Consider the following 22,195-nt stretch of genomic DNA (forward strand, 5'->3'; position numbering starts at 1 on the left):
CTCTGTTCAATACGTATAGTATGCCTAAAATTATAGAGAAAGCGAAAATAGTTAAGAATATTATTTATAATTCTAAATTTATTGTTTGGGAGTATAAAGAACAGACAGCATAAAAAAAATACGCTTCATGTGTAGTAACCATAAAGAAGAGGACATTATGTCGCAAGTTCAATATTTCTGCCAAAATATTATAGTATTTCCGTTCATCTTAGCTCTTACTATTAAAATTCAAAAACTCCAACTATGACATGCCAAATGATTCTAATAATAATAATAATAATGATCAATAATAAATCTAAAAATATCAAATTTAATTAATATATAGGTTATAGGTATGTAGAACGTTATGAGTCATGACTTATGACTAACGCGAAAACATGGTTCTTACCACACAAAATGTAATACTTGTAAATATTAATATAAGCGTGGAAACAGTTTATTTTATGTGTGAAAAAAATGGTTTATTTAAAAAATGAACTCTTATAATTTTTATGTGGAAGTATAATAAGCTCATATTCAGAAATAAGACAGAGTACCAGTGTACTTAGAGGGAATCTGAAGATAGTGGAAAACTAAAACACAATTGAAAAAAAAATGTGTACAAAATAGAAAATGGAGCGTTTCACGTTTTTAGTGAAAATGTGCATTTGTCATTCGTATTATGCATTTACCTATACATTTCAAAATTGTACTAAACCTAACATCCGGTCTTTTTGGACAGACGAATGTCAAAACAATATTATTACGCTTTATTATTAGCGATGAACGGAAACATAGCTGTGTATAATTTTCATCCACCAAAGTCTTTGGTTTTCCACAAAACATCAATAGGTAATGACAAAAAAAAAAAAATAATAATAATAATAACTCACAGTTACAACCAGTTCAATAACAATAAATTATAATGTACAGAATGTATCAGAAAGACCTGACAAATGAATAATAACTTTTGTTTTATTCAACATTAAAATTTTTTTTTTCATATAATTTATTTACTTTTGTGATACGCGTTTAATAACATTCTTTACTAAGATAAATATGGTTTTGGGCTGGATACAAGATTTTTTATTTTTGACTGAATTTTTATAAGGTTTTCGTTGTTTTGGTTACTTACCTACTTTATATTTATAAGTTAATAAGTCATTAACAAAAACATATTTATGATTCATAGATTTTCCTTGTATAGAGGAAAAATATCAAATGACGTGCTGTTTTATTCTTTAATACTGAAAATAAAAATTTTAAATCTGATATAACTTTTTTTAAATTCAAAATAGGCAATTTATTTGTAAATCTGTTTTTTAGAAAAATTTGAATTCTAAAAACATTCATTCATTTAATCATGTAGTTTTTTTTACATTATTACGAAATAAAAACAAAAAGCGGGTAAGTGATGGATGTCTCTCTGCTGCACAATAGGTTACAAGTGGGTCAGTCGCTGGATGTTGTTAAATTTGAATTCAATAATACAAAATCACTGTACACGAAAAACGATTCTCAGCGAAGACAGTCTGTCAGCCTATAATATTACTTAGTATTTAGTAATTTAGTATACTTGATGAAGTTATTATGATTAAAGTAATTTATTTTACTATTAAGCATTATAGTACTATAGTAAGTTAAATTCATTTTTGCCAAGAAAATTACATATTAAAAGTTATTATGAGTGTAAAATATAATAATATACTCTAAACTTTTCAAGTAAGTACTCACGAACAATATTTTTAAATTACAAAAAAATAACTTAAATCATTATTCCTGGTTATTAAATATGTATATGTAATTTCGCCCAAATTTGATCATAAAATAACCATAAAAAAAAACTGTGTTTATAAATTTTTCAAATTTTTCGGTAACAGAATTTACTACTTGTGTGCAACATTGTTTTAAATATTTCATCTTTAGCTGTAAAATGTGAACATTTTATAAATACTTAACTGCAAAATAATTTATACATTTTCAATTTGATAAATTTTATCAAAATTTTAACTTTAAATACTTACAAAACAAATCCGTACCAATGTATTTTTAATATTTTTCAACTGATATTGTAAGTATACATCTGGATCCTTGTATTGAATTCTCAAGCTTTTTGACCCAACAAATACAATTTTACTGATATTTATTTTACAGAAAACTCTAAGGAAATTAAAAATTGAAAATGTTCGTTAACAGCTCAAAAAGAGTCAAAATATTTTGAAAATTTTATCAAATATATGAAGTGATAAAATAAACATGTGGTGTTATTTTCAAGTATCCTCAGCTAATTGCTTTTGAGTTACAACAAAATAATGTCGCTACATAAGAAATCGAGTGAATATCTAATGGCCGCCTGGCGAGACCCATACAATTTTATTCAATATAAAATAAGTATTCCTATCAAAGTATCAAAATTTCAAAATTACAAAAATCACAAATTCATTACAACGGCTCCTATAATAGCCGGGCCCCTACACTCCCGGTCCAACAGACTTGTCAGTACACATTGCTATGGGCAATATCGTAGCTAAATCGACGGAGAGATTGCGATCGCAGCAGACAGTGTAATGATATAACTTTTTATTATTATTATTGTCGGAAGTTTACTTTAATAGTTCATTTTTATTTTGAGTCATGACACGTAACTGATGTCACCAACATGGCTTATCACAGCATCACATACATCTTCAGTCCAAAATACGTTTCTAATCTATGATTATAGCACACTGTAGACGCCGCCCAATGATCCAACAGCGGAAAGATAATAATCGTCGACAGGCCCCCACAAAACTCGCACGAGTGGTAACAGATGATACTGTACAAGTATCGTACAATTATTATATTTACTACTAGCTTATCGTTTTTGTGGCGGTATATTAACTACGTTTATTTTTGCACCAACTACGAGTATTTATGAGTGGTTTGTACGGTATATTATGTTATACAGAATGATTGTCTCATTGTGAGACGAGCAATATAAAATATCATCTCAGTGAGTCTGATCTATTTTATTTTTAATTTAAACTTTTAAAAATATAATAATATTTAACATTTTTCTATTGCGATAAGTATCAGCTACTCTGTAAACTAAAAGTTCCTCGTGCTTCCTGAGATATTACCGGATCCAGGATAAAATAATCGCCCTGTTAATCAAATATATACACTATATGGCGGCGATGCAGCAGTTATGAGTTGATATAAATGTTCTACGCTAAATTTAACTCGTTTCGCTAGATGTATAATATTATACTACCTATATAATATATAAATATACCTCTGCACATAACTACAGCCGACAAAACGAGACTTATTGCGCGCAGTGATATTATTGTTGTTGCTGTTGCCGGGAGGTAGTTGAAGAATCTATTTGTATATTTAGACACAACACAGTCATAACCGCTATCGGTCGTGGTCTTGTGGATTATAAAATCAATTTGAAGAAACGATATTATCATCACTTGTACACTTGTCATAATATCCAGTTCAAGATTGCAACAACATTTTTTATTACAAAAATCAAACATTAGTTGAATTTCGTTCTCCTTTTCGAAACAGTTCCAAGTCTGTTCCAAATATCTTAAACTAAATTACTCATTGCATTTTTAAATCACTCTCCTGAAAAAGTACTTTTTTGAGTTGTTTTATTCTTGAACTGGATATACTCGAATTGTTATTACTTTAACCTAGACAACTTCACGACGTATTGAATTACTATTGAAGAATTCGATAACAATTTTGTTCTATCTATGTTCTTCTTATAGCCTTGGAATGGAAGTTCTCAGATAAAACTTAAAAAACGATACCTATACGCTGTTCAGCGAGAGAACACGTAACGAATCGACGAAAATCGGTTCTTTTGCACATCCCTGCACGAACTCAAGCCCGGTATTACCGGGATGGTGTCCTGTAGGGATACTCAGAATCAGCAAGGTCTCTCTTTGGACATATTATATTCTTCAGGACTTTGCCCCCCCCCCCTGCTCACTCCGTTCACCAATTTCCACGTTTAACCAACAAAATAATTGTTGTACAATATAAATATAAGTCCTCTACTATGGATAATTGGTTGATTGTGTGTGGGGGTGAATAAGACACTTTAGAATATTTAATTTATTAACATATCCTCAATTTTCGTTTTCGTTTTCCACATTCCTTACTTATTTTACCCTATACGGATACTCGGAATTTCAATCGAATCTGATGATGCAATCACGACGAAGAGTGCACGTCCGTTTTTGGTATGCAGTGTACTTATACTGTTATACTTAATTTTTAATTGGCATTTGTTTCAGAAACTACTCAAAGTGGAATTTGTATTAAGTATAGTGTATAATAATTATAGGTTTAGAATATTATTTCATACATTTGAATAATGTACCTATATATTGTAAATTGTAATGTTTAAAAACGTTACATAAAATTATATTTAAAAAGAAAATCTGTATTCAAATTAATTAGATGGTAAACAAATTGCTGGTTGGTTTGAGAAATAAAATTAAAGAGGTATAAAGGCCAAAGGGTATAAGAAAATGACGACTATTTTAAGTTCGAATACGATGATAATACAAGTAAAACAATTATATTCCAAATACGAAATATTATGAATGCACTAATTATATTATTATTTTGCAGTCTTCTCTATAATAAAGTCCTAATTATTATGTCACTGAAGCCAACCACACGTGACGTTGCATGTATTTGATGATTTCATAATATATTTCAGTAAATATTAATGATTTTTCGGAGGGTTTAGATAGTAACGCGTGAATCTCAGACAATATACCTTGCACACAATGCCTAGGAAAAAGATAATTTCATCAGATCTAATCGATATATGAACCTTTGTAAAGTTGCAATAGGTTATCTGTCATATGAGTAGGGAAATGTGTATAAAATATGTTGTGGACACAATTCATAATACAAATCTCGTGTATAATTATTTGTATAATATGTATATATAGTGGCACGCGCGCACATTCAATACTAATACACTCTAAAATCGTATAATTTAATTTTAAAAGATTTAAAATTCGAAACAATTAAACATTTTTCTATATAACTTACATCCGCATCATAATATCTCGATACTGATGCATTGATATAATATATTAATTTTAATAAATATAATATAATATTGGTAAATAGTATAGTAATTATAATATTATATATATTAATTTTTGTTGATTCAGTAGTACAACACATTAACGTTAAGTTAATTATAAATTAGAGATGATGGTAAAGTATATAAATGCCACTAGATGAGTGAAACAGCATCGCTGTACTCGTATATTATAATTATTATTGTTATAATTATATATTTATTATTATGCTTAGTAGTAACGGTAGAAATCTGACAATCTATAGTACTGCGGTTCCTCTTGGTAGTGGTTTAGACCCTGAAAATAATTATTCTACACAGATGTGAGGATTCAATTCTGTTTTTTTTTTTTTAATCATACTTTGGATCCGTGTTGAGCTCTCTGCTTGCGCTGGAACTCGTCATTGATATAGAAATCTTTCGGCGATGGGGCCAGTACAACAGGGCGCTCCGCCCAGACTTCTGTATTACACAACAATCATATAATTATAATAATTATTATTATTATTTATTATTTATTTATAATAAATAAAGTAAATTACTATTTATTTATGATAATCGATCGCATATACAATCTGTGAAATGACATGGACTATAATAATATATTATTTTTATATAAATACATATTATTATGCACAATATAATAATATATTAACGAATCGGGTAAGTTATACGCGATGAGATAATAATCTATGGAAAAGGAAATAGGACAAAATATGGTCGCTGCTAATAACTTAAGCAAAAACACTGGTTACGCGTGTCCTCGGTATCCCATTTAAGGAGAAAATCGTACGACGCATTGAAAGTAAAAGTAACTACGTGCGAATTATACAGTAATATATGACTTTTGGCCGCACGTTTAATGCATTTATTACACTAGGATTAACATTTAGTAAGACGTGGTGATATTTAAGGTGTTTAAACACTCTCACCTTGGACGTCATCTTCGTCATCTTCTTCTGGTATTTCATTTTCTTCGTACGGAATTGTTTCGTGTCCATAACTCTGTCCGTAACTTTGTCCATAATTTTGTCCATAACTTGGTACATAATTTTGTGCGGGACGTCTAAAAATATACGTGTTAGTAATCGATAATATTTTTGATGAATTAATATTATTCTAAAAAAATTTTATATTATGTGATTAAAATTATTTTTTTTTCTCCTCCCTGCAGCTGGTTTATAATTTAATCATTATAAACTATCATATTATAGGACATATATATTCTTAAAACATTTAAATCGACTTTGTGGCAAACAGTTTCTTTTAGTTTTTATTTTTTATTATTTATTAAAACAAGTTATATTTTCTTATTAGATATTGTTATACTTATAATATCACTGTAGAGTTGTATCTATAGTTGCCTTGTACAAGGTCTTTAGACATAAAGCGTCATAAAATATATATTGTTGTTGGGAAAAAAAAATTGCAAATTTCTGCAGGATATGGCCATGAATCATTTGAAGCATGTATCACAACAACTAACAATAATCGGGTACAGACGTTAGCAATACACTATATTATTTTCTAAATTATATTATAATGTAAATCTTTTTGATCATAGCTTTGCAAATTTGTCGAAGAAGGACGTCCCTTGATAATGTTGCAGTTTTCTATTGTAGTTAGATAATGTGACCACCCGGGGCCCGGCCTCGATAGTTCATTATTTGACAGTTCTATACTTTATATTGTTCGGGCAATAAATACAATTGTACAATTATGACGTATGCAACTAAAACGCTCAACTCTCAGAAGTCTAATTTTATATCAACAAAATAACGATTTATTTTTAATTTGTTTCAGAAATTACTGTCGGCTGTTTCACAACAACTCTCAATTAAAATTCAAACTTTCAAAAACACTATAAATTTGTAATAATCAATGAAAACTATGATGCGAGTAATATTGATCAAGAATTATATTAAAACTGATACTTGCAATAGGTACTTGCAACTATGTTTTGTATCCCACAATAAGTATAACGTTCAAGTTCAAATAGCAGCGAATCGACAACAAATTAAAATGTACGATCATCGAATAAAATCGAAATTCGTTACCTTTTATAATAATGTTAATCATATAATACACGCGCAATAAATATGCACTATAAAAATAAAAATAAATTGTTATCATTAATAGTTATTGGTTACATGCCTGGATTTGTCTCGAGCCTTATTTGCTTCCAGGATGGACATCAACGCCAGCAATTCTTCGGGGTCGAAAGGCAAGTCGCGTTTGGCACGTCCGCTGTCCAAATAAGAACCGTATACTCTAGAACCACTTTTTACCAAAATATTATATAGGTACATAAAAATTACTACAAACCGCTAATAATATTAAAATTTCAATTGAGAAAATGGACGTGTTTTGCTATAGGAAAGCACTTATACTCTGCTATAAACAATGTGTTGTATAACAATTGGGTCTAATGCAATTTTCATGAATCCTCTCCCATTCCTATTATATTGATCGCCTCATAAATATACGATGGTGACGTTCAATGAATAATGCAACTGCGTCATTAAGCTATTGTTATAGGTATTGTTTCTTACCTTCTTTTAACTGGTGAGCCTATATGGTAAGCGTTCCTTTTATAACGGTCATCGGCATCTAGTGATTGAATTCCGTAGGAATCTTAAACAATAAAATTGTCATATAAATATAGTTGGATATGTATGGTACACGTTAATGAAAATTAAATTTATTTTGAACCAGAAAAAGGGAAATCATGTAACATTAATTTATATTTGAATTAAAGTAAAATGAAAATAAATAATAAATTATTAAAATATACATTAATTTTATTGTGCACTGTAGAAAACGTTCTAGAATAATACAGTCCAATATTATGCAAGATGAATGACTTTAATTAAAAACTACCCAAACAAAATTGGAGAAAATATATCCTTCCAAATTAACATTCATTGAACTCAAATCATTACTTTTTATTCAAACCAAAAATGAGTGTTACATAATTCAAATTTTTTAGAAAACATTTCGAATGGATTTTAGGTTATAACCTATTTATTAGATCAATTGAATTATTTGAATTACACCTTAATTATGAAAGGGAAACTTGTCAATTATACCTACAGCGTGTGTAAGCACTTTAGTATATGCTTAATTCGTACACAGCCTTTTGAATGTGAAAACTGAGCTCCGCTCATATTATCGTATCGTAAACGTGATAATTATTTTCGTTTTTATTTGTCTACTAAATTAATAGAATAAATAAATAATTTTTGTTATTAAAATTACGGTTACTTAATCAATAATTGAGGTATAGATATTTTTTTTTATGCGTGTGGATTATACTTAGGTAAACAAATTTTTACCTTAAAACAAAAACAGTAAACAATGCTATATTGTCGATTTGTGTTATAAATTAATAATTCGTAATTCCTGTTTGGACTCAAATCTAATTTCATTTTAATTTTATAATTTAAAATAATAATTATGTCAAGCCTCCGTGTCTACAGCTGTGGAACTTAAAGCAAATTATTATACATTTATAAAATATCATCATTGTTGTATCATAATGTATTGTAACATTCAAGAGTACGTGTAGGTTAATTTTTAATATAATGCTAAGCACCGTAGGATTTGATTATATGGGTACTTTTATTAAACGTTTACTATCAACGGTATAGCCACGGTATGCAATCATAATTCATATTGTTATATCGTATTGTGTAGCAGTCCGAAGCACTCGGAAAAACGCTGCAGGTGACTGCTGTCATTCACGAAATGTGTTTGGTGAAGGTCAGAAGTAGTTTTCGTTATTTAATTAAGTATTTTTTCAAATCTAAAAACTAAAATCGACGTTTATAGATTACAATTTAAACTGAAAGTTTATCGGCATTGACATACCGAGTTCCTTGAATGTTAGTAGTAGTTTTCATTATTTAATTAAATATTTGTTCAAATTTAAAAACTAAAATTGACGTTTTTGGATTACAATTTAAACTTGATGTTGAACGAAAATATTTGTCATTTAAAGAATGGCATCGAGAAGAGTTCGTTGACAGATATCAACTATCAAAATGGCATTATACATCCTTTTTTATAGTTGATGAATGATGACATATGATGTGCCTATTAAGCAGTACCCAATTAAAGCCACGTGACAGACAAGTGTTATTAATATTATCTATACATTATTGATATGTGATGCGAGATTGCTATAAATAAATGATAAATTTACCCGATTGAAAAATGAAAAATCTCTTAAGTGCGATGCGTCATGTGCACAGAGAAAGTGATATAAGTGGTAAATTATAATTTTAAATGCACTTTACAAATAGTATATTATTGTGAAATATGAGACCTATTTGAGAATTAAGTCTAAACAGTAAAATAATCTTTTTAAAATTGACAAACTAGAAACAGACAGAACAATGTGAAGAAATTATCAATGTTATTAATTATTATCATAATTTTGGTAGTATAAAAATATAATAATTAATTATATACTTTTATATTATATATTGTTTGTAACACGGCGCCTTGTGTATGCAATTTTAATACAATTGATCAGCTAAAGCTAAAATAGTGAGAAAGTTCGTAAAGCTGTAATAGCTTATTATTTATTAACGTCTTGTAATTAACAAAGTATTACAACTATAACAAACTTCTAGGATCATAAATACCAAGAACATTATAGGGAGTATAAATATTATAATATTGTTAGTGTCAAGTATAAACAAAAAACGCATGTTAGTTGATTAACACTTGCAAATTATAGAATTTTAAAGATAATTTTTTTATCGAAACACCGAATAATTATAGTCATTGACATTTTCCGAGAGCCGATAATTTACCTAATTCCACATGACTATTAAGTATAAAAGACCTACGAAAAAATAAAATATTATGTGTTCAAATTACACGTCAGAATAATGGTATTAATGTATTATGTTTAATAAAGAAATAACTTTTTTTTAAATTTCGCGTTTTTATTTAACCAACTTTTAGAACAGTTAAGGACTGTTTTATGTAAATCTACATAGAATTTTTTTAAGTAAAATTAAACGATACTTAAATACTTTTAAATTACCAAACGGTTTTTAATTGGGTTTTATTCCGAGGTAAAGTAAACACATTTACATTGAATCATTCCTGATTACAAAATTATGTAAACCTTAATAAATATATTTTAACATAATTTTAATGAATGCCATATTGTTTTATAAATTTAATTATTAGGTGTTGCGTACATTTTAATAATATCAAATCACGAGTTACGGCAACTAAAAATTTCATTAGCATCTTTTTGAACTGCTGTCTAAACGGCTGTTTTCAAATGATAATCGTGATAAAAATGTGTATTTAATCAAATACAAACATCAAACTAACAAATATAATAAAAGTGAATAAAATGATAAAAAAATAGCAAAAATTTTATTATAAATACAGTCCACAGAAGAGTTTTTGTTAAATATTAGCTTTTTATTTTGCTTATCAAGAGAAGTTTAGATACTCCAAGTAGAGTAATTTATTTTCGTTGAAATATAAAAAAACTTTTTTAATTATTTGTCTGCAGCTGAACAAATATATTATGTTGACCGTTATCTTTTTATTTCCCATCATTCGAATCGATCATACTATGTGCACATGTCAATTTATTGACTTTACAATTCCACTTTTTTCAATAACGCTATAAGTTATAACGCATATATTCATATTTTTCGAAATTAATATGTTTTCGTAACTAAATATAAAATAACAAAGTTACTTTTCGAATTGAAAATGTTCAATAGTATACAAGTCGTAAAATCTACATTATAGTACACAATTTCACTGTAAAATTAATAACTATAATGAATTCGTAATTTCCCAACTTCATCTATGTTATGATAAATTAAAACTTAAATGTTCTGTGTATAGTAATATATTATAAGTTTGTACCTTTGTATTATTTACCAGTTTAATTAGTTTCTGTAGATTGTTTTGTTAAAAATAAGTATGTTTAAAAAATTTAAATATTTTATACTAGGTAGCTGTCCTTCCCCACGTTATTCGTGCCAAAGATTTGTTTTCATTTAAAAATGTATCTGTACTAATATTATAGTCGTAGGTGATATAATATGTAACCAAATGGTGACCATTTAACTAGGTAAACAAAAAGAATATTTTTTTTTCGTGAGCTGAAAAAAATGGTATATGTGAGCCACCTTTAAGCAACCTATAGAGGTTAAAAAAATGTCAAAATCGTTTTCGTGATGTATACTTTCATTGAAAAAAAACCGCATGACTATTAGATGAGCGGTTGCCAAAGATTATCATTTTCACTTTTATATAATATATATAGATTCACTTTGTTTTTCTGACCTTTTTTGGTTATAAGAAAAGTTCTGCAAAAGAAGCACTAACTATCATTGTAGGAGCTTGCCAATCTAGTCAATTAATATATGATTTCGGTCACATTTCGATTTTTTCAGAATTTTTTTTCCGAAGCGCGAGAAATAACAACAATTAAAAAACTATTGAAACATTTTAAAGAAATGTAATTTCCTTTGGTTTTAACTTAACTCGGTACAGAATATTGGTTTTCCAAAACGATAGTTCATAAAATACCTCACTTATCCACATCGCCGCTTCTTAAAAGTACATTATCATAATCATTACCTACCTATTTACTACCTATGTTATATGTTGCGTGGAAAATTGAGAGTGAATTTAGACCTTTCAATTCTGTCCAATTATTATGTTCTGTTACTTAAATGTATAGGTTACCAGGTTATTCTGATTCGTTATTAAAGGGCGTTGTTAATTATTAATTAATTGTCTCGATACTTCCAAGGCTGATTTATTGACCACATTAATAGCTTGAAAAACACACTAAAGCGAGTTTTTACAGATCCTTTTATTTTATCGGATATTTGTTTCGTTTTTTCTAACACAACGAAAATATACTATTATACTTTAGAGTTTAACCGTAAAACAATACAAAAACAGTAAAGTATGAAAATAAGATGCGTTTAAATGTATAATTTACTATTTAATATTTAATGAATAAATGAAATTACACTCTCTTGTTATAAAATTAATAAATTTTAAACAGTCTATAATTATGTACAGTTAATTGTTCATATTAATGTCTGTTGATATATTATGTACGATTTATTCACGATTGTATACAAATTTTTATTATGGTCGTAAAATTTTTTTTTTAAAAGGCATTTTATAATATTATTATGATGTAAATGGTTTCCTTCGTAAGCATCAATGGCTCAGAGAGTGGTCTACTAGAGTTTACGATGCCCATATTTTATGGATAATGTGCTTTACAGAGATTACAATATTTTGTCGCATTAGAGTACATGACATTTTAATGTATTTTGTTGTTTGTCATTACGTTTTACTAACAACTTTTTGAAATGTCTAATTTGACCATTTTATTGCAGCTAAATAAATTAGTGGTGAACTTGTATCTATAGTCATTGTTTTATTTGAACCAAAAATATTATTCAATATTAGTTGGATTTAATCCAATATTACTAATTATTGTAGAAACCGAAATAAGCGCGAAGTTCATATAAGGCCTTGTCTTGTTTGATTCCGTCGTCTTCATATTGTTAAAATAAGATAAATAGGCGTTGGATATTGATTGCGATTGTAATATAGTATTTAAAAATACCCTCACAATTCGATTAATTAGTTATGTTATTACTTGAATTTTGCAACATTCTTAATTGTAAACGTAGGATACTGACATTAAAATAGCAGGGAAAGAGGTTCTATCTTTTGAAATTGATCACAAACGATACCATAAAGTACATTGAACTTGTTGGGATAAAGTAGTTTGTAGTTCTTAAAGAACAACTGCAAAACATTGTCACCGGCTTCAGTTAATTTGCCCTGAAATTTTTACGCTTGAATGACTAAAATACTTTTATAAAGTGGTGATTAAAAACTTAAAAATAATTGATTTTAAGGTCACTCGTGATTTTTATTTTTTGATGGAGAATTCATCCAAAATACACTTCAGGTAGGTATATACGATTGCGTTGTTAATTACATTTTTTAACAAACATTATTGTTGTGTTCTTAAAATATTTGCTGAGTTACTTAAACAAAACTCGAAATAATAAATTAATATATTTTTGGTTTAAAGAGGATATTTGGTTATTATGTCTAAAACATCAAAATATCTTACGAAATCATGAAATAATAATGCTTGTTTGTATTTAATTAGGATAGAATACCTATGATTTTTAATGAAAAAAATATTTTCGTTTCCTTAAATTTTTCCTACAGAAACAGAATTGCTTTTAGTTGGATAAAACACGGTCTTAAGTCTTGACATACCCGCTATTGCGTACCAAGTACCTGAAATGTGTAGGGCTATACATCTGTTTATTAAATTTTGATCCCATTGGTATAAAGGATTCAGAATATAAATTGAATATTACATAAACAATTCATTTTATAGAAGCAGATCAAACAGTGCTGAAGCAACACATAACATCAAAATGCAATACAAATATTAGGAAAGGAGAGGAAAAATTATAGTTCTCTGTACGAATTCAGATTTACAAATGTAAAACAAATCTAGGCTATATTTGCATGACTATTTCTATGATTCTAGTTTAAAATTTCTCCAACAAACCTTTCGATATTTTTAAATCAATAACCAATTCACCTTTCTTTGCGTAGGAATATTTCTTTAATACAAAATACATTTTACTCCCTTATATCGCATTATGATTTCATCCTCCAACATACTTGTGGTCATGAATTTATGTATATGCACTTCAGTACTTGCTATATATTCATATTATACTCTTGTATGCAATACCATCGTTTGATATTTTTTTTTATTAGACTTAGGTAAGTACCTACTTACTTACTCAAAAATTATTCTCATTGATGAATTATGTAAAATTGATATTCCATGCATAAACCATTACACGCTTCATACTATACACATTCATGTATAATGTGTATCTATATTCTATATATATTTAAATATTTACAAATATATACACATTTAATGAATAATGTTTTATATTGTACGTATTTATTATTTTCGTAAACTGAAATTTAAAAATCGCCATTTATTTGTGCACATATTTGACAGTAGCATCATAGTGTTGTGTGTGTAACAATCCAATTACTTTGGGTTCGTACAACTGTCTTTTTTACATTGTCGCCAATAACATTTTATACAAATATGTACTCTGTTTTTCTTTATTAGTCATCTTATACCGAAGAGTGACTTAAACAATATTTTAACTACTATAATAAATATTACATACTATAATAATAATAAAAAAAATGTATTATCATTAATTTACGTTTAACAGGTCAGTACCTACAGTTAATATTTTATTAGTTTGTATATCTGTCAGTGATCTCAAGAACAATAATGTGTTATTTATTACGACCGAAACACGCGATATTATATTTTAGACGCGCTGCGTTTTATAATGTGTACGACACATGCGATGTTAGTACATTACAACCAACGTCGGTGGAGACGATGATGGTGAATATAATAATAATAATATTAATAATCACAAATCGTATATACCTGGGTTGTAAAAGAAGTCGGTGATCTTGTCGTGTCTGGCAGGCTGGACACTGTGTTCAAGGGCGTTGTTCACTTCGGGCACCGGTTCCGGGTCGTGGTGATCATCAGGTGCCTCTGAAAAACGGAAATAACAACAACAACAACTAAAAATATGTATACGTAAACCATGTACACATATCATGTATATTATATCTGTATGTATAGTCGCCTCAACAATCGATACTTCCGGTACGATTGTTAGGGTAGGTATGTTATTATAAAATATTTCGTTCGTTGCGACTCACGTCTCTTTTCGGCTCTAGCGTAGTTTCTGGTGTCCGCCTGTCTGTTCTGCTGGTTACCGAACTGGAGTACTTCCTGCGTCTTCTTGGCTGTACACGACAAAAAAACTCTCGGTCATTATCACCCACATAATATTAAAATACAATTATAATACAGGTTAAGTATACACGCACATCGTGCGGTGGCGTGCTTGGGTTTTTTCAAAATGGGACTGAATGCACAGAATATCATTCGTTGTTGTTGTCGTTGTTAAACGACATAATACAACAATAACAATATTGTAATATTGCGCAGTTGTGATAACGATATTATTATTGTGAAATGGAAACTCGACAGGCCACCGCACGTCTTCCTTCCATATTATAATATCTCATATTATCATATAATATAGGTGCTCGCACGCGATACGAATCGCAAAAGTGGTCAGATAGGGGGCCTGAGGAGTGCGTGGGCGCGGGATGAGTGTGAGCCGTCGGTGGTCGAAACTCACCTTTATTCTTGGCCATGTTCTTTTGGATCTTGGCCGCGTCCGCCTTGCCGGGGGCAGGCAACCCGTGTGCCACATCGGTGACGGCCACCGCCACCGTGACCGACAACACCAACGAAGTAAACAACTTCATGACGTCACGCAAGTTCGACCGTACTTATATTTGACGTGCAGAACACACGCAGAGTGCTTTCTTCTCGGTGTGCAGACGGTTGCGTTCTGTCGGTGGTTTCGGCGGCGCGATGACGACACAGTGCTGGCGTCGTCGGTGGCAGCGGCGGCGAGTTCCTAGACGGCGGCGGCGGCGGCGGTTGTCCGTACCCACCGGGGCACAGGGGGCGACGAAGAGGAGCAGTTTTTTTTCGACCGTCGAGGGTACGAGGAGTAGGGGTTTTCCGTCCGATCGATATTTCCGAGTGTGCGTCCCGGCTAACCCTCACGCTCATCCACCCACGAGAAAACGCCCGGGCCGCCACCTGTCGCGCGCGCGTGGGACACTGCGATTTCATACCACCTACTTTTCTCCTCACCGTACCGACCTCATCCGATTCGGGCAGGCCATCATCCCCCCCCCCTCCTCACACCACAACCACCACCTCCTGCTCCTGCTCCTCAACCATTACCACCCCATCGTGAAATACAGTCTCCCGTCGCCGCTAACGGGACAACACAATCTATTTTGGTCCGCAGTCAGGGTCTATATAGGCCCTCGAACAATGCGACAAGTACCGCTAATGTAACTCGGGCTTGAGCTCCTTTCAAATGAACTATACCTATATATATTTTATAATATTCTCTTTGAATGTACAAAATGTCAATAATGTAGGTAGGCGTTTTGAAAACGACAATCGTCGTGATTATTATTTTAATAAATAAAAAAAAAATTGACAGAGAATGAGAGAGGAAGAACTCTGTGGCATCGTGCTGAACTCATCAAAAGTTTACAAAAATAATTAAAAACACAACCTATACCTACGCATATCGATTCAATGTTTTAAACAAAGCCACCGTGTACGATATATTATTATTGCGTTGTATATTATCATATTATGTGTTATAAATATAAATATATATATTTATATAACTTATATTGCTTATATTAATATCATTATAAACCGTAATAATTCTCTGCAACCCAGTCACGGACGATGTGCGTACTACGTACATTGTTATTATTACTATTATTGGGTATTTTACGTCGACAGCACGTTCATAACAGTTTATAAGCTTACTTTCATTATAAATTGCCGATAGACAATATCACATACTAAGTGACGATATAACGAGTTTTGGTTTCTGAATTGCATTTGTCCGCGTTTTTCTGTTATTATAATATTGTACTGCGATCTAAAATATTCGGCACATTCGAATTGCGCCCATAAACGAAATTTTTCCGTCTTTTCGTCCACGGATTTTTGGGCGACTGGGAATAATGTTTGGCAATAAACTCGATTACCTAAACCTTATCTGTAAATACCGTCTTACAATTTATTGTTGGAAATTTTGTCGTTCGTGTTAGCATCATTCAATCTTCGACATTCTGTCATTTGACGTACAATCGAACAAAATATTTTTAATTTCAACTTAGGATTCAAACTCGTATTAATGGGTACCACCAACGCACGTGAATCGTTTCACTCAAAATTGAATTGGGTTATTCATCGTATCCTAACATTTTCCAGTTTGTAGAGGTATGGAAAAATTTTCAAACTGACATTTATATTAAAATTCGAAGATCAAATTTAACAAACAAACGAAGAGAGGATGTAGAAAAAAAGGATTTATTAAAGAAAACTAAGACTCAGTTTGAAAACAAAAATATATCACATCTTGAGCCCGTTCAAAAATAGGCTATATAACTTTTATAGTGTGCACCAAATAATACACATAAATATATGTGATTGCAGTTTAATAAATCACTATTATAATATTGTTCTATATATTACAGTGTACTTTGAAATTAATTGTAATATTTAAAAGTAAACAGTTCAGGAGGACCCTAAAATATAAGCAGCTCAATTTTGTTGGCGTATGCTCTTGGTTTCGTATTTAGGGACTCGATTCGTATATGCAGCCACAATATAATATTATATAGTTACGAGAATTTCAAAAGTGTGTATAAAATTGTGCAAATATTGGAGGTGCTGTGTCATTATTATTATTTCCGACAAAGGATACGACGTAATATTTGTTTTGGAAAAATTGTTAATACTAGCTGTGTGTAATGATAATTAATGTTCAAGCTTGTTCAGCGATCAATCTTAGTATAGAATTAATTGTTGCTTATAATCACACGCCATTTGCCCCGAGTCTTTAAGACAATGTCTGTTTAAAACCACCCTCTAAGTTTCTTTTAAATTAATAAGTTACCATTCATGTAGATTTGTTCACTATATTGAACCATTTTCATCAGTGTAATTTTGCGCATTATGAGAATTATATTTTAATCCATGATAAATCTCACAGTGGGTTAGTAAGTTTATGACTTTTACATATTTTTGTTTTAGTCATACTTATTGCAGGCCATCCATTTGGCACAACGTTAAAACAGTTACATAATATTCGTTTAGTCTCAACTATAAATGGATTTTTTTGCATGTTTACCGTATATTTTCAAAAGTTGATTATATATTATTAATGCCTAGTTTATTGTTAATAGTATACATTTTTTTTTTGTGAATTGGTTTAAATTTTAGATTAATTACAAAGAAAATCTTAAAGAATATCGTATTACCACGTACAGGCTCGTACAGCGCGGAATCATTATATATTGTAGACTCAAATAATGAGGGGGCTCTAGGCACTATAAGTCCCCCAAAAATTTCTGAAATATTAACCTTATTCAATATTATTGTTTATTATAGGTAGTAGGACTCTACGCTGACCACACGATCTCAAACGTTATTTGAGCCTATGAGTGCTATACACTATGGTATCATACATAGGTATACTTGTACACCCTAGCCCGTGATGACAATACTGATAGCCCATAAGTAAGTATTATTGTTAGCGTCACAACTCACACGAACGCGCGATTATGAATGGTGTACTTTCTATTAATATAGTCTATTCAAAATTTCAAAATCATTAATGAATTTCGAATGAATTACATACAATATATACTAACACATTTTAGTACGTCACGTATTATTATGATTGTTTTAATGACAAACTTTGATATTTTTTGGTCACATTCGCATAGTTTTTAATGAAACATCATAATCCTAACCTTTCATAATGACCGTGGTTTGATACTAATGGAGTAAAATTTAATCCAGTAAAGACTACGAGTGAAATGAAGTGCACTGTGCGGGGTGATTCGCTAAACACCGAGCTCAACCCCATTTTTGCATGTAATCATGAATTTATTAAAGTTGTAATTTTTAGAATTTGCAATCTTAATAATATGTATTCAAAATTCAAATGCTATCAAAGAAACAGTTTATGGTGGTATAAGCTCTTCTTTAATAAATAAGTTCTTATCGGCCTTCTTCGCTGTTATTTGTTAATATAATTTTTAACAATATTTTGAAGGTCTAAATCAAAATTCTAACAAATAAATAGTTTCTGATATATTAATCTTTATGTAGATACTAATGATAATATTTTCTTTGTGTTTAATTATAACTATGGGGGCTATGATGATTTGAAAATTATAGTTATTAATGTTATAACCTATTAACATTTTAACATTTTATTTAAATTGTTTGAGAATAATAGGGAGCACCGGACTAAATTTTACTTTTATTTTGTATACAAATACAAAACCGTTATTAAGGATTATTGTCCTGAGCATAAAACAATTAATAACTCAGAAAACACCCATCCAAATTTGATTAAATTACATTTTCAAAATAATCATCAGTTCAACTATTTGTAGTAAAAAAAAGTGGTTGTCATTTGAAAAAAATCTTTCATATTATATTGACTCAGGACATCAATATAAATGGTCTAAAAAGTATCCAAGCATTTGAAAAAGTGGTATTTAAACATTACTAAAAATTCCTAAAATCATAATAATTTGAATAAATGCATAGTCTAAGGAAAAAATGAGGGTCAACATGGTTAATTACTATAGTAGAACTACATGGAATATTTTTACGTGAACAAGTATGACGTCCAGTTTTGTCTGTTTCAACACAGAAGGAACAAATTCCTTAATATTCCTTAAAAAATCGTTTACGATTAATTGATTACCAATTCACTCCTGAAACTACAAAAATATAGTAGTTAAACATGCCTACTTTATATCCGTAATTACGAATATTCATAAACCATTTGTTTAAAATACTTAGTATTTAACTGTAGCGCGTATGTAAATAATTAAAATATATAGGTACACATGTATGAACAAGACAAGCACGTTCAGTCTACATTGTGTATTGGATAGTTACTAGACATTTCCAAACACAGTCAACTCTTTGTGTTGGGCACGTACTCTAAATGTTACAGTATTATATTTTTTTTTTTTTAAAACCATCGTTCAGCCCTCGATAGTGCGCTCACTTTTTATTTTTATCATTCATTCTTCTATGTAAGCACTTTTTTCCAAATGATACTTTATTTTAATGCACTTGAGTGTTTCAGTGGACTTGGACGTGTTTCTGATAAGTGCTTTAGGCAAAAATGATTCGTTATCAAAATACGTGACCCTGTGAATTAATACAAATATTGACTAAAATGTATGTTAAGTATACCTATATAATACGATATTAACAACTGTTAAGTTTTTAGTTCCATTAAGCAGCTTTTTTTATTTTAACTTCTTATAGTTTCGATTGAAAGTTGTTACATTACATTTTAAGGATATTTACAATATTGTATTGATTAGAATATAAAAAATCAATTTATTTTAGCGAAAATGTAAATCTTATAATTATTAACGTATAAAATATCATATTTTATAACAATCAAGTTTTTATTTCAGTTATCTTTTAGGATGTTTAAATTTAAAACAAATTATATTAAGTAGGTTGTAGGTACCTATACCACATGTAATATAAATTATAATAAACTAGCTGCCCGACCTTCCTCCGGAAGAAATTATTTTTTTATAATTTAATTTAAAAACATAAGGCTATATTTTGGCTATTCAAATAATACAACGATTATAAAACAAAAAAAAAAAAGAAACAGACATCGTTATCGGTAAATATATATAAATAATTGGTAATTAGTTAATTATTATTATTATTATTATAATGAGGGTTCAAAACCGGTTTCCTTCGTCTTCAAAATCAAGTTAGATTCTTATATAGATAGATTATTGTACTATTTAAATAATTAACAATATAAAATATAAACACTATCTACACTAGAATTACAGCTTATTTTCAAATCCAAAGTTTTGATAAAAAATAAACTATTTATGTACTTTTATTAGTCAATAATATTATGAAGTGGCGCCAAACCAAGTCAAATAATAATATAAACAGTATTGGCTTTTCAATCGACATAATAATTAAATCGCTTCTGCTCCTTGGATTGTCAAACCACACTCCCTATAAGGACCTAAATATTGAGGCTGTCGACTATTCAACAAGAACCCACTCCAGTCAGATCCACTATTCACTATTGTGACATAAATTATGTTCTATTACAATTTCTAACGAACCCGCTCCCTATCGCCACAAAATACGTTCAAAATAAATAATCATTTACTCATATTAGCCTCATTTGTCTTCCATCAATAACAATGTATATCAGCCGATTTACTTTTTGTAATACAACTTACCTATATGAACAGATTGTGATTTTGATTTTATTTTTAATGGAGAACTTGCTCAAAAATTGTTATTATATTTGTTGGGACAGATTGAATTTTTATCGTTTTATTTGATGAAACCAATGGCATTAATTTCCGCTAGAACGTATGTAAATTTAATGAAATTCTAAAAGATTTTTAATGAATAAATAATCACCTAGAAAAAAATTGAAAAAATTGTGCTAACTACCTATAAATGTAATATTATTTTTTCTTTTGTCATTGGTGCACAATCGGAAAATACGTTTATAATATTTTCGTGTGATCGAGGAGGTATATAATTGTAATTTTTTTTATATAAATATTTTTTACAATCTCCTCAATTCACAAAACCACTCGCTCTTCACTCTAGGGCCATGTCATATCATACTGTCATACATAATATTATTAGGTATGAGCATAATATAAACTATCGAATCAAGTTCTGTAGGTGCAGGTGAAGACAATCACTCAGAAGTGTACTGTGTTGGGCGGCTTTCAAGGTTAGGTATATTCAACGCAGGTTAATAATATTGATTTTTCCCCTATTGTAATATATTCCTCAAGTGTAATATGTTGTATACAGACAATATTTCACACGTCCGTGGAGCTTAAATTATAATGTTTACAGTCATTTTATGCATTTGTGTATCATACAGGGGAAATTATGGTTTTTGAAGTAGGTAATTTTTTTAATTTTTCGCTGTAAACTCCAAGATTTATGTAAAATCAAAACGATCACAGTTTTTGACTTCCATTACTGAGAAACAAGCTATTCTCAGCTTAATATTGTACAATAGTAGTGTTCCAATTCCTCAATAATCATCATGACAGTAAGTCTATGTTATACTATCCAACTTAAAACAAATAACTGAATACGTTAATCGAATCTACACTTAAAGTTCAGTTTTAAAAAAACCATGCATTTAAACATATTTTTTTAACAGTGTTAAGCCACCTATATGTAAAATATTTGGTTCAATTGACTGTCAGTCATATTTATCGATCTATTTGTTGTATTTATACACAGAGTTTAAGTTAGCGAGCAAGGTCTTTAAAAGGTCACAGTAC

General features: G+C 29.7%; 1 protein-coding gene across 3 annotated transcripts; it reads right to left on the reverse strand.

Annotated features, from left to right (window-relative positions):
* Positions 1-4,905: 4,905 nt before the first annotated feature.
* Positions 4,906-15,630, reverse strand: LOC111039236. Of its 3 annotated transcripts, none has more exons than XM_022322630.1 (8): positions 15,385-15,630; positions 14,897-14,983; positions 14,613-14,726; positions 7,630-7,711; positions 7,232-7,324; positions 6,010-6,143; positions 5,439-5,539; positions 4,906-5,390 (listed from the first exon to the last, which is right to left on the reverse strand). In XM_022322630.1, exons 1-8 carry the CDS (start codon positions 15,512-15,514, stop codon positions 5,310-5,312), a joined length of 822 nt encoding a protein of 273 aa, XP_022178322.1. In that variant the 5' UTR covers positions 15,515-15,630; the 3' UTR covers positions 4,906-5,309. The 3 variants fall into 3 exon arrangements, with proteins under 3 accessions (XP_022178322.1, XP_022178320.1, XP_022178319.1); XM_022322628.1 differs by having other exon boundaries at positions 4,906-5,375; positions 7,232-7,357; positions 15,385-15,629; XM_022322627.1 differs by having other exon boundaries at positions 7,232-7,357; positions 15,385-15,628.
* Positions 15,631-22,195: the final 6,565 nt, after the last annotated feature.

The sequence above is a fragment of the Myzus persicae genome, unplaced genomic scaffold, assembly GCF_001856785.1.
Source record: "Myzus persicae strain clone G006 unplaced genomic scaffold, MPER_G0061.0, whole genome shotgun sequence".
NCBI classification, from domain to species: Eukaryota; Metazoa; Arthropoda; class Insecta; order Hemiptera; family Aphididae; genus Myzus; species Myzus persicae.

Bases quoted from the DNA above. Each gene is read 5' to 3' on its own strand.
- LOC111039236 (XM_022322627.1), bottom strand. From the start codon at position 15,514: ATGAAGTTGTTTACTTCGTTGGTGTTGTCGGTCACGGTGGCGGTGGCC. The intron at 14,984-15,384 runs GTGAGTTTCGAC...TGTCGTGTACAG, and splicing joins GAACATGGCCAAGAATAAAG to CCAAGAAGACGCAGGAAGTA. The intron at 7,712-14,612 runs GTATATACGATT...TTATTGTTTAAG, and splicing joins CGACTTCTTTTACAACCCAG to ATTCCTACGGAATTCAATCA.